A 14,276-nucleotide genomic window follows, 5' to 3' on the forward strand; every position below is an offset into this window, starting at 1 on the left:
GTATTACAAATCTATTACAGCAAATATTGTTACACCTGGTACTGCCTCACTCCTGGTACTGCTATTACAACTGGATCTACTTAATCACAGACCTACTACTGGATCTACTTAATCACAGACCTATTACTGGATCTACTTAATCACAGACCTACTACTGGATCTACTTAATCACAGACCCAGAACTGGATCTACCTGGATCTACTTAATCATGGACCTACTACTGGATCTACTTAATCATGGACCTACTACTGGATCTACTTAATCACAGACATACTACTGGATCGACTTAATCGCAGACCCAGAACTGGATCTACCTGGATCGACTTAATCATGGTAACCATCTCGTCCCAGAAGCACTGTAAACATGTAAACACAGAGAAGACCAAAAACTGATGAACACCAAATCTTCCACATGGTCTCCAACATGGGCATTGTGATCTACACAATTTATGCCAAAGGTTTTGAAGTTTCAAACAAATGAACAAAAGCTTTCCTGTATAATTCTTTTCCAGGATCTGGACTGAAAACAACTAAACTGTATACACTACCAGTGCGCTTAGTGTGTGATGTTAGCCCATTCTCATTTGAAAATCTAGTTTTTTCCCACATTTCTATGTAACAGGTAATCAGTAATGTAATATGTTGTATAATTTTGGAAAACCTGAATACTTCCATAGAAATGGATAATTACATGTTTACTTTACATGTAAATCCATGTTTGCTTCAATAAATCACTTTGCCTATTTCAGAGGATTATACTTCCAACATCTTTATTGTAGTAGGTACATATTTTTTTAATTTTAAAAAAGTCTTGCTTTTTCAGACAACTTACTGGTGCCTGAAAAGGCTAGTTCACTGCTCTGGAGTTCTGTGCAGTGTGAGCGGCGGGCCACTCATCGTCTGGTTTGTCCTTCTAAATGGACTTCCTTCAGAACCCGATGCTCTACAGTAAACAAGCAAGGGGAAGTCAGTTGCCCTGACACGCCCCTCAGTCTTACCCAGGTGCACTACTGCCACGCCCCTCAGCCTGACCTAGGTACTGCATGAGACCATTCTAATGAATGCATTCTACAACCTTGTATTTACTTCGTTTCAGAGTGCTCCAGTACATCAGGGAAGTCACAGCTCCTGGATAGTAAAAGTCCTGATGACACACTAATGTCACACTTTCTTTTATCTTAGGACATCCTGACCCTGGATCAGCTGGGTGTACTATGTGTGTCCTTTTCATCACACCACTTCAGAAGAAGCTTAGCTGGTTATGACCACAGTCAGCATTGGATTTTGGATAATGTTCACATTCAGATCAATTCTGCTAGAAATATCCAGTGGGAGTTAGATATTTACATTTACAGCATTTAGCTGACACTTTTATCCAAAGCAACTTACAATTATGAATGAGTGCAACTTGAGCAACTGAGGGTTAAGGGTCCTGCTCAAGGGCCCAACAGTGGCAACTTGCCAGTGGTGGGGCTTGAACCAGCAACCTTCCAATTACAAGTCAAGTACCTTAACCACTGAGGCACTTTCTTTTAAAGTCGATTTTTACAGTTTTGTCATTTGTATATGATCCTACTGCATTCCCAAGTGTTTTAAATGCTATTCTCTTGAAAGCATATTAATGATATATTGACTTTCTACTCTTTTAAGAGGTTTTGTTCCTCTAGATCAGAAATGTTGCACTGCTACAAGCCTCGAGGTTGACCAGAGAACAGTGGTGAAGAAAGCTCTCCCATACAAAGTAAACACGCTGGATCTTAAAAACATGTGGCCGGTCTAAAACAAACAGTAACATGCCGGCCATATGGAAGGAATAAGGCCTGGAGCATTGTATATAGATCTCCTGGAAATAAGAGTGGGGGCACTGTATACTGGTCTGCTGCTGATGTGACTGGGTTCTGCTCACACCTCAGAGCTCAGGGGCTGGTTCACCCCAGAATGAGAGCTTATCAAACCTTCAGCAGGATCATAGTTCATGCACACCCATTTCAGACATATCTGTTTGTGCTTCAGTGGTTATGACAGTTATGACAACAATAACTGTTTTCAGTCATACTTATACAGGTTATATGCTGTCTAGATGTATGTATGTGTGTGTGTGTGTGTGTGTGTGTATGTGTGTGTGTGCATGTGCCCTTTCTCTGAGAGGTCTGTAAATACACATGTGCTATATTCCCTGGAAGCCTGTAACACGCTCATAAGCCAGTGGGTGCGTGAGTGAAGATCAGAGCGCCACGCTGGAGATGAAGGCAGCTGTTCCCCACAGTCTGAAGATAAATATTATGGCACAGCAGCCTGTCTGACCATGACTCAGCAGTTTCTGAGCAGCCACAGGCCTGTGGCTGACTCAGCACTTTCTCTCTCCAGTGCAGCTCATGGAGAAAGCATGCTTGTATGTTATGGCTGAGTTGTCTGCAGGAGGAAAGGCTGTTATTAATGGAACACACACACACACACACACTTCAACATTTGCACACACTGTCACAATGTGGCAAGGAGAAGCCTTTGTCTGCATTAAATACAGTCTTATCAGCAATACCTGCGCTAGTCATATGTTCTTATTGAAAACATGCTGTAATCTATTCTATACAGCTATGGAGACAGGAAGTGCCATGTTATTCCCTTCATACCTCTGCTGATTTAGGATATGCCACAGCGATAACGCATGAAGATGAGGATGAACGAGGCTGAATTCTAAACTTCCTCTCTTATGCCATTTATAGGGAGCAAAGTCATTTATGTCCCTTTCACTGGTACACTGTAGGCATGACTGGCAACCATTATGCATTCAACCTCTGAGGATCAGTGACTGAAACATTAATGTACCATTAAGCCAAATGATTCCAATTGGTGCTGATGATATGAAGCCAGTATGTAGTCCAGGTGACTGTACATGGTTGGCACCAGGTTCGAATGAGCGTAGCTCTGCCTACCTGCAGGTCCAGGTGTTCCTTTAGATCCCGGTGCACCTGAGGGTCCCCTCACACCTGCCTCTCCTTTGGGTCCAGGTAGACCCCGAGACCCTGGTTTACCTGCACACACGTTAGCACCTCTGTTAACGCCACAAACACAACACACACGGCTATAGAATCATTCAGTATATTTAGGGTGTGTCTAATAATATAAGTGGGGCAGAGAACCTCCTACCATCTGTGCCCGGTACACCATTCATGCCTCTTTCACCCTGCGGTCCTGCAAGACACACACACACTAACATCTTACCAGTTCAGGAAGGAGAGCACTGTTCTCTGTGTGCGATACTGCACAAGTGCAAAGGTGTAACACTCATCCCTACACCTTTGTGCAGGAAGTGGGGCAGAGCCTCATCCTCATCCTACGTTTGCAGCTTTCTCTGTCCTCCATCGTGCTAAAGTGTCTCAGCGTAGGTAGCCGTGAGGGGGCAGAGACTGACCAAGTCCTCCTGAAGCCGCTCAGCACTTCACCATCACGTCCCATAATTCTCCACTTTACACAAAGGCAGCAACATACGAAGGCGGCCAAGTCCCAAAATGTCCAAAATGTACACATGCCAACAATAAGAATATAGTGTACATATACATGTACACTGCATCTCAAATAGCATGTTTGATAGGAAGTAGGTTTATTTTCTATTCAATATGATCATATGTACATATATAAGCAGAACATACTTCAGAAGCAAGCTGCTCTGTTGAACTAAAACTGTGATCACCCTTCTCATGAACTGACATATTAATACAACACAGATCCCAATGCACAATGCGGAATTTCGACATGCTGTAATGTGAAATGTTTCCTGTTTTCTATAACGATGGACACAGTACAGAAACACGTTTTATTTGAATTTTTTTTTTTTTTGAAAAGGGCTTCTGGAAGCGAAACCCGTGCGAAGTGGCGTGGAGGCGACAGGGAGGGCGTTCCAGGCCACGCGGCGAACACTGACGTGACTCTGGATTCTGCTTAGTGTGAGCCCAGCAAATAACACCACGCCAAACGCTGCCACAGTCAAATCCGCAGACACGCCTCTGGCTCACGCCTTTTCACGCGCTTGCCATTATGACATTATCGACAGGCAGCGTGCGAGGATTCCGATTTAGTGCTTCGCACCGTTCCACCATTCGTGGGGTTTGCCAAACTGTGCATTAAACCACCTGAGCCAGTGGCCATCCTGAAGTGAAAACCTTCTCTGCGGACCGATGTCTGTCTACATCACCACTGCAGAGATTGGTGGTGGGGTCTGTTAACTGCCTACAGGACCAGTGCCCTCCAGGCTGGTATGGGATTAAAGGATTTGCCCAACAGTCCAGCAGAGATAACAAACTGGCACTGAGCCCAAGACGTGTAGAACAACAGCGAGGTTCCAAACATGCCCATAGCATAGCAGGTGCCACGCTCCGATTAGGAGCAGTTATCAGAAAGAGAGAGCAGCAGTGAAAGAGAGAACAGCAGTGTGAGAGAGAACAGTAATAGAGCAGCAGTGAAACAGATGTGAGGCTACTGGAGAGAGCGAGAACCACACAAATCTAAAACCCAAGCCTTTCCGCTGCTGACCAAACACATCTGTACAGTCAGCAGCTGCTTTTCTGTGCTCTTAAGCCTTCATCTCCCATCATCATCCTCACTGCAGGGTTTTGTGTTTCTGGGGTTGGATGAGCTCCTGGTGGCCTAAGGCACTTCAGGCCTCGTTCTCTTTTACACAGCAAGGTTGCAGTGGGACTTTGTTGAGTGCAGGGCCAATCTCCCAAAACAAAACCACCAAGCATACACGCACACGCACGCACACACACGCACGCACGCACACATGCACGCACAAACATTAAGTACATTAAGTCAAACATGCAAGAACACACATACACATGCATGCCCACACACACTCACGTACACATCCACACGCACACACACACAAGCATCTGTGTGTCAAGATAAACAGGACTGTGGGTGTGTTTCCCAGTGCATCACAGTGGGCCCCAGTAACAGGATTAGCTCTGCAGAAGATATTGGCTAATGAAGGGGAGATTGTAATTGGCTGTAAAAGGATGAAAAGACCCCTGAAAAGACAGCAAAAACAGATCAGCACATGATTAGTTAAGCAGTGGCCTGGGTCAGGAGACAGAGAGAGAGAGAGAGAGAGAGAGAGAGAGAGAGAGAGAGAGAGAGAGATGGAGGGAGAGTGAGAGAGAGAGAGAGAGATGGAGGGAGAGTGAGAGAGAGAGAGAGAGAGAGCGTGTGTGTGTGTGTGCGTGTGTGTCTGAGAGAGAGACAGACAGAGGGGGGAGGGAGAGAGAGTGAGGGAGTGTGTGTGTGTGCGCGTGTGTGTGTGTGTGTGTGCGTGTGTGTGTGAGAGAGAGAGAGAGAGATTGAGGGAGAGAGGGGGAGGAGGGAGAGAGAGAGAGAGGTAGACACAGACAGAAAGAGAGGAATGAGCCGAGGAAGGTAGTCGAGAAGGAAGGAGTGTCCAGACAACTTGCTTATGTCCAAGCACAGTTAACTAAACTAGAAACCTGACTAGAAAACTGCTAGGTAGCCCAGGCGTCCCAGAGCGAGAGGGCCATACCTGCAGGGCCTGGTGCTCCCGGAGCTCCTCTGGCAGGTGGCGCCCCCATGAGGGCGGAGGAGTCAGGCTCAACCCCAGCTTTGGCCAGGGGACTGCGAGGAGCAGAGATGAGCTGAACCTGGTGGACAGAAGCGCTGAGCTTTCAAACTAAGATTTATTTCAAACATCAGATAAACCATCAATATTAAAACATACAGGTGTCACCAAACAATGTCAGCAGTGGTAAAAACTGCATTAGTTATAACGCATGGGACTTCTCCACAGACCACCCCCCCACCCGCCAAAGCTTCAACGGTCCGCCTCACACTGGTAAACACGGAGTCCACCCTCATCCTGGCTTCCTCCAGCCATCAGCACCATTCAATTGAAACCATTTTTCAATTCTGAGTTCAGTTTTCTTGTCCTGAGTCCCAGGTTTGGCTTAAGCCAGACTAACCCTGATCAGTTGGCACCTCTTGTTTCTGTCTGAACCTGTGGCGGGCGTGATAACGATAAGACTCGCTCACGGCGAGGGACGTTACCTTTGCCTCCAGAGAGCTTAGCCGATCAGCGAGCGCAGTGATACGGCTGCAGTTCAGACAGCCTTCGGGGGAAACAGGGGGGGGGGGGGGGGGGAGTGAGAGAGTCAGAGAGTCAGACAGAGAACAGTAAACAACAGCAACCAAGCCACTCAACACTGACAGGCACCATAACCTGCGTGACCTGGGGATTTCACCTCAGTCATTCTGCATCCCAAGATACTGAAATGGGTCACACTGATCTCTGGACCTGCCTCTGAACTTATGCCCCCTTTCAAACTGACCAAGCACCAACAAGGCCCATCGTGGTGGCGGTCTGCTCTACTTGTGTGTGTCTACAGTGTGCTGTTTACAGTTGCCTGAATTAGAATGTTAGAGGCTGTGGGTGCTCATTTGGTTCCATTTACCAAAAAACGCATGCCGATAAACTACTTCTCAGGTTTAATAAAAACGTTGTTTGAACAGAGTACAGAAGTGAGATTGTCCAGCCTATGAAATAACTTATAACAGGAAAAAGCTGCTAAATTTGTAAGCTGATGGTCATGTCATAATAGTGTCTGATGGATGAGGAAGGCAATTGTCTCTTAATGGAGAGTGAAGATGATTGTCTCTTACTGGAGAGTGAAGATGATTGGCTCTTACTGGAGAGTGAAGGTGATTGGCTCTTACTGGAGAGTGAAGGTGATTGGCTCTTACTGGAGAGTGAAGGTAATTGGCTCTTACTGGAGAGCTGCTCTGGGGGTTTGGCTGCAGATGGTTTGCGAAAAGTTGCCTGTTTCCTAACAGCCTCCTGGGCAACAAGATTACTACTCACAGGGCCTGGAGGAACACGCACGCACACACACACATGCACGCACACACGCACACACACACACACACACACACACACACACACACACACACACACACACACACACACAGAAGAAGAATAAGATTCAGGGCATTATGACTCAATTCAATCAGATTCAATTCAGTATAATTTAAACCAGTTTCATTTAATTATATATAATACATGCCAAATTAAAGGGGCATTTGACACATGGCTGTCTTGACAAATCTTCAAAGTGTACACTGGGACATCAAATTTAACAATTTGATATTAGAAAGAGTCTGTAATCAGGACAAGATGTACACAAAAGCCCATGGCAGTATGCAGAGAAGGATTGTCCAAAAGATTCTGTTACCACTTCTCTGTTTTCCTGTTGTTGTTGTTTAGCCTGTTGGGCTGTTCATGTTTACACGACCTCCCTTACGAATGACAGATAATTACAAATGAAGTCTTAATAATCCTCGGGGGGTGGACAAAGAAACAAAGAAACAAAGCTCCTTATAGCAGGACTGCAGTACAGAGCTCGAGGACCCTAACAACATTTCAGATAAATTCTAATGGCAAAAGATACAGAACCCAAGCGCGATTCTTCTTCTATTTTTTTTTATACATGAAACTCATTTTTCTTTTAGTGTTTATTTGCAGTATTTGAAGATCTGCTCAATATCATATTTTATTATTATACTGAAATAGATCATTCTTTATTGAAATACAGTGTTTGTATGAAAAACAGGGACAGACACATTTATCCAAAGCAACTTACAATTATGACTGAGTACAACTTCAGCAATTGAGGGTTAAGGGCCTTGCTCAGGGGCCCAGCAGTGGCAGGGCTTGAATCAGCAACCTTCCGATTAGAAGCCAAGGACCTTAACCACTGAGCTACCAGTGGCCAGGTTTAAACCACAACAAAACAAAAAACAAACACACACACAGAAAGGCACACAGGGAAGCATACAGGTAAGAGAGAGAGAGAGAGAGAGAGAGAGAAGGAGAGAAAGAGACAGAAGAAGAGATAAAAGGAGAAGGAGATGAGTGAGAAAAGCAAAAGGAGAAGGAGAGAGAGAGAAAAGAGAGAGAGCGAGTCAGAGAAAGAGGAGAAGAAAGAGTCTTTAGTGAGAACAATGGCTTCCTTGTATTGTTCATGTGGGCAAGGACTTGTTTACATTTTTTCAATGCCCCCCCCCCACTCTTTTCTTTTCTCTCTCCATCTCTGCCGCTCCTTTTACCTCCCTCTCTCTGCCTTTCTCTCTTCTTTCCTCCCTCTTTCTTTGCACTGGCTGTTCTACGGTTCAGAATAGGGCATTGTGCGTTAGCACGCTAGCATGCCCATGGCTAGCCAGCCTATGCAAGCATTAGCAAGACGCCCAAGGTCCGTGCTTCACTGCAGGCTGGAGAGTGGAGGACAGATTGACCAATCCAGTGCGGCCAAACCATCACTATGGCAGCACTGGGACCAATAGCATGGCATCTGCCTTAATTCCGGGCCTGGAAAAGGAATTAGTGTTTCTGTTGCCTTAATGTGGCGGGGGGACGTTCAGTACTGTAATGAGACTCTGTGTAATACCAGGACAGACAAAAAATAAGAGTAGTACTGTACTGAAATATACACACTGAGAAAATACACACGCAAAACTTTCCTTTTTTAGTGTTCTTTGTTTGTGATTTTTTAAAAACTTTTTGCCAGTTTTTCCAAATGTAGCCAGTTTCTACTGTGATAATATTTTCACATGACAGTTAGAAACCCCAAGTTCTGTTACTATAGCTACTACTGTTACTATAGCTACTACTGTTAACCTGTGTTAATCCAGCAGGTACACACACATCCGTTAAGACGGTAAGATGAAGACAGCAACGTTCTACTGACCAGAAACAACACACGGCACAACTGGAGCGCAAACCTGGATTCCAGCAGCAGGTTTCAATCCTGTTCATAGGATTGGAGGAGCTCAGTGGCTAATTTAAGTTTAAAGTATTTATGTAAATAACACTGAGAATGTAGAAGTGGGTGTAGACACCATAAAATCAAAACCTGCTGAGAATGCTTCCTTTATGAGCAGATTATTCTGATTGTGTGTGTGTGTGTGTGTGTGTGTGTGTGTGTGTGTGTGTGTGTGTGTGTGTGTGTGTGTATCCATATGGATGAGGCAGGACGTTTCCTGCTGAGTTCGGCTTGAGTCAAAAGTTGAGCTTCTCCAAACAGCCTAAAACTGACTCTAAAACACAGAGACAGCATGAAAGACCCGACTGGCCTCCAGGCTACCACAGGGTCCCGGCTCCAAACTCCTCCACCCATCTTTCTGACCCATGTCCTCTCCACCTCTCCCTCTTTCCATTTCTTTGAACCCTTAGGAAATTACCTGCTACATCTGTAATTAAAAGCAGCCAGTTGGGGTGGGGGTTGGGGGGGAGTAGTTATTAAGCCCCACGGGGTTAGATAATGAGTTAGCGAAGCCCACGGGGTTAGATAATGAGTTAGCGAAGCCCACGGGGTTAGATAATGAGTTAGCGAAGCCCACGGGGTTAGATAATGAGTTAGTGAAGGCGTGTTTATGTCCGCTGCACGTTAGGGACCAGAGGTGGAATTCCCTCTGTTCCTCTTTTGTCAAGGCCTTATTAAATAGATCCGTCCATATGAGAGAATTCTCTTCATGCCTGTGCATGAGTGAGTGCGTCTTTTGTGGAATAGGTGTTGCTTGTCTAAAACCTGAGGTCGTAATACTTCACATTTGTGAACTTACCAGAACTGACAGTCTGCAGCTTTCTACTATAACACACAGAGCTCTATACACACACACACACACACACACACACACACGCACGCACACACACACACATACACACACACACACACACACACACACACACACACCTCCTTCTTGCACTTGCCAAGTCATGTCACATCATCAATCTCAGAATGAGTTTAACCTTTACCCCGTCTGTTTGTATGAGTGTATGAACGTGCGTGCGTGTTCGTGTGTGTGTGAGTGTGTGTGTGTGTGTGCGCGCGCGAGTGTATACAAAGGTCCCAGTTAATGATTTCTCAAAACGTTTTTATTACTGCAGCTCATTCTGCAGAAGCACACACAGAGTCACACACAGATCTCTCTGCAGGAACACACACACACAAAACTCTCTCTCTCTCTCTCTCTCTCTGCAAAAAAACAGAGACACACACACACACAGTTCTCTCTGCAGGAACACACACACAGAAACTCTGACAGCTCTCTCCAAGAAACACACACATAGCACCCTCCACAGTGACTGAGGCTTCTCTCCTTTTCTTTGTCCGTTTATCTATCCCTCCATTTATTTTTTTTTATCTTCCCTCATCTAACCCTCTCCAAGCTCCTTCAGATCAAAGGAGGGGTGTGTGTGTGTGTGTGTGTGTGTGTGTGTGTGTGTGTGTGTGTGTGTGTGTGTGTGTGTGTGTGTGTGTGTGTGTGTGTGTGTGTGTGTGTGTGTGTGTGTGTGTGTGTGTGTCCGAGAGACAGAGAGAGAGGGTGTGTGCATGCGTGAAACCATCAGAACTCTCCTGCAGTTGGAGGCATCCAGGTATCGGACCCAACATGCAGTCAGAACCACCCTGAGTGTCATCTACAACTTGAACAGCTGTGTTGGTGAACAGTTTCACAACATTATCAGAACCTACACTGCATAATGTCTCTCAGAGAAAGGGAAGAATGTAAAAGTGTGTATATACGTGTGTGAGCATCTTCAGAATTTTTTACATATGCGTGCATGCATCTGTTTGTGTGTGTGTGTGTGTTTGTATGTGTCCGCATGTATCTTTGTGTATGCATGAGCTTACAAAGCTGCACTGCAGGCCCAGGTGTGTTTATCGCAGTAAAGGTGACTGTTGAACTGTTTGACAGTCTAGTTCTTAAACATCACAACGCTAATAGGCAGAATAACATTCTTTAATATGTAATCTATTTCAAAACACAGTTCCATCTGCTGTACTCCAAGCAGCGGTGTGTGCGTGCGTGTGTGTGTGTGTGTGTGTGTGTGTGTGTGTGTGTGTGTGTGTGTGTGCGCGCGCAAGCGTATGCCTGCACGTGCCTTTGTGTGCGCAAGTATGTGTGGGTGTGCATGTGCGCAAGTATGTGATTGTGTATGAAAACAGACCATGCGGACATAAGCAAACAGGAGAGAAGCGAGATCCATCACTCAGATGTAAACACACACACTCACTTTTCACATCAGCTCATTCATTCACTCCCTCACCCACTCACTCACTCATTCACTCGCCTACTCACTCACATATATGATTTTTAGCATTCCTCTGTTTTTAACACGGACATACCGGACCCTGGAGAGCAGACAGTTTCCTCCCGTTTATTTTTCCCCCCTTTTTTCTGCCCTGTCTTCCTGCAGTCCGTCTCTGTGTTCACTCTGTGTTCACTCTGTGTTCACACCACTGCATACTGCTGTATTCAGGGGGAGAGCTCTTTGTGTGCTGTGGTGTTTCACTGAAAAACTGTGTTCCAATCCACACGGTCCCTAAGAAGTGCCCTGGTCTTCCCTATACACTAGTCACGTGATGCGGGTCAACAGCAGCTGATTAGGTCCCCTCATCCAGAATGCCCTGCAATGCCATCACAGAGAAGACCTTGTGAGTCTCACATTGTTGTCATTTCCGTTTCTTTCTTTGCACTGGTGGCTGAGGTGGACTGTGTCTGTATAGCGCTGACCCCACATTTTGGACGTAAAATGAACATCTGGTTGATGTTGGCTGAACAGCTCACTTAAGCCAATATTTACTTCAGGACAACTAACATTAGCTAACTAGATAGAAATTAACAAACTATAGTTTTCCAGCTGATTCTGGCACCTTTTCTGAACAGTTTACTTCCACATTTTCTGCACAAACAAATACATTAAGTAAATTCGGACATACTGCTGTTTATTTGCCGAGCTCTGACAATCAGCCAATCAGCAGGCTCAACTCGCCAGAAGACCTTGACACGACATGCAATGATTGATGGGTAAACCTTCCTTTCAACTTCCTGCATAGTGATAAACTGTTATTCACTACTCCCTGCACAGTTTGAAGTTCTCTTCGAACTGAAGGTTTTCCTACCATTTGGATTCTCCCATAAATTGGCCTAATTCCTTGTGTAGTCCCCTTCATAGGGAACTGCTAGAGTGATTAGAAAGCATGTTGTGTGTAGTGCTGCATTCAATACGAGAGCTCTGTGTAGTGCTGCGTTCAATACGAGAGCTCTGTGTAGTGCTGCGTTCAATACGAGAGCTCTGTGTAGTGCTGCATTCAATACGAGAGCTCTGTGTAGTGCTGCATTCAATACGAGAGCTCTGCGTAGCGCTGCGTTCAATACTAGAGCTCTGTATAGCGCTGCGTTCAATACTAGAGCTCTGTGTAGCGCTGCGTTCAATACGAGAGCTCTGTGTAGCGCTGCGTTCAATACTAGAGCTCTGTGTAGTGCTGCGTTCAATACTAGAGCTCTGTGTAGTGCTGCGTTCAATACGAGAGCTCTGTGTAGTGCTGCATTCAATACTAGAGCTCTGTGTAGTGCTGCGTTCAATACTAGAGCTCTGTGTAGTGCTGCGTTCAATACTAGAGCTCTGTGTAGTGCTGCGTTCAATACTAGAGCTCTGTGTAGTGCTGTGTTGAATAGGAGAGCAGTGGGTGAATAATGTGCTGTGTGAAATGGTCTCTGCACATTTTCCTGACCCCAGATCAGTTCTCACCACCAGATTTTCGTGGCATGTCTAAATGACTGAGCTGTGACAGCAGCTCGGCTTGTTGAGCCTCATTAAATTGCACCCGGCAGGGACTGCAGCACCTGGTGGGATTTTGGCAGGAAGCTAAAACGTGGTTGTTCTTACCTATGACTGCAGAACAGTATCATGGGAAAGGAATGAATGGAAAAGAGAGGGGGGGGAGGGGGAGTAGAGAAAGCAAGAGGGTCACTCCATCCATCTCTGTCATTTGGATTGCTGCCCTCAGCACCACACTCTCATTATAGACCAGCTGCTGCTGATGAGAGAAGGTGAAAGATGAGTGTGTGTGTGTGTGTGTGTGTGTGTGAGGCTGACCTATTCCTTCCTATAGAGGTGCCTCCGTCCTTTAGAAAGCTAAGGGGGTGAGACAAAAATGGAGTAAAGGGGAGGAGTCTTTCTCAGTATGAGTAAAGGGGAGGAGTCTTTCTCAGTATGAGTAGGGTAAAGGGGAGGAGTCTTTAAAGGTGAGTGCGGGGGGGGGAAAAGGGAGGAGTCACTCAGGATGAGTAGAGTGAAGGGGAGGAGTCTGAGGGTGGGTGAGGGAAAATGGGAGGAGTCTCTCCGGATGAGTAGAGTGAAGGGGAGGAGTCTGAGGGTGGGTGAGGGAAAATGGGAGGAGTCTCTCAGGATGAGTAGAGTGAAGGGGAGGAGTCTGAGGGTAGGTGAGGGAAAATGGGAGGAGTCTCTCAGGATGAGTAGAGTGAAGGGGAGGAGTCTGAGGGTGGGTGAGGGAAAATGGGAAGAGTCTCTCAGGATGAGTAGAGTGAAGGGGAGGAGTCTGAGGGTGGGTGAGGGAAAATGGGAAGAGTCTCTCAGGATGAGTAGAGTGAAGGGGAGGAGTCTGAGGGTGGGTGAGGGAAAATGGGAGGAGTCTCTCAGGATGAGTAGAGTGAAGGGGAGGAGTCTGAGGGTGGGTGAGGGAAAAAGGGAGGAGTCACTCAGGATGAGTAGAGTGAAGGGGAGGAGTCTGAGGGTGGGTGAGGGAAAATGGGAGGAGTCTCTCAGGATGAGTAGAGTGAAGGGGAGGAGTCTGAGGGTGGGTGAGGGAAAATGGGAGGAGTCTCTCAGGATGAGTAGAGTGAAGGGGAGGAGTCACTCAGGATGAGTAGAGTGAAGGGGAGGAGTCTCTCAGGATGAGTAGAGTGAAGGGGAGGAGTCTCAGGGTGGGTGAGGGAAAATGGGAGGACTCTCTCAGGATGAGTAGAGTGAAGGGGAGGAGTCTGAGGGTGGGTGAGGGAAAATGGGAGGAGTCTCTCAGGATGAGTAGAGTGAAGGGGAGGAGTCTGAGGGTGGGTGAGGGAAAATGGGAGGAGTCTCTCAGGACGTTTGGCATATGCAGTGGTTTTTGCGACCCCAAATGTTGACCATCTTCCCTTCTCCTTTGACTCTTTTTAAGGACAGTATCGGTGTGAATGTTTGCAGTGTGCTGAAGTCTGTGTATTCACCCTTTAAATCATGTGTGAAAGGACTGAATGGTTTAAAAAGGGCTTCAGCTGTAGCACTGGCACGAGTTTAGTGTGCACAGAGAGCCCACATGCTTTGGTCTTCTTTCTGAATGGATACATTGCAATGCTGGAGGAAAACTGTAACGGTGTTCACCCTGAAATCAGGACTAAAGTGATAATCCTGCTGCATGCTGGGAATATGATTT

At 46.1% G+C, this 14,276-nt stretch overlaps 1 protein-coding gene across 14 annotated transcripts in view; it reads right to left on the bottom strand.

The window, feature by feature from the left end:
* Positions 1–14,276, bottom strand: part of emid1 (EMI domain containing 1) — a 65,965-nt gene that overhangs the window by 16,565 nt on the left and 35,124 nt on the right. For 7 of the 14 annotated variants that reach the window (XM_081715100.1, XM_035529951.2, XM_081715099.1 and 4 more), the window contains 5 exons: positions 6,667–6,870; positions 6,055–6,116; positions 5,534–5,651; positions 3,148–3,192; positions 2,934–3,032 (listed from right to left, as the gene is read on the bottom strand). In XM_081715100.1, the coding sequence (XP_081571226.1) occupies positions 2,934–3,032; positions 3,148–3,192; positions 5,534–5,651; positions 6,055–6,116; positions 6,667–6,870 (528 nt within the window). The remainder of the gene's footprint in view (positions 1–2,933; positions 3,033–3,147; positions 3,193–5,533; positions 5,652–6,054; positions 6,117–6,666; positions 6,871–14,276) is intronic. The other 7 variants (XM_035529956.2, XM_081715098.1, XM_081715102.1 and 4 more) reach the window with 5 other exon arrangements.

The sequence above is a fragment of the Electrophorus electricus genome, chromosome 5, assembly GCF_041902795.1.
Source record: "Electrophorus electricus isolate QZ-2024a chromosome 5, ASM4190279v1, whole genome shotgun sequence".
Taxonomy (NCBI): Eukaryota; Metazoa; Chordata; class Actinopteri; order Gymnotiformes; family Gymnotidae; genus Electrophorus; species Electrophorus electricus.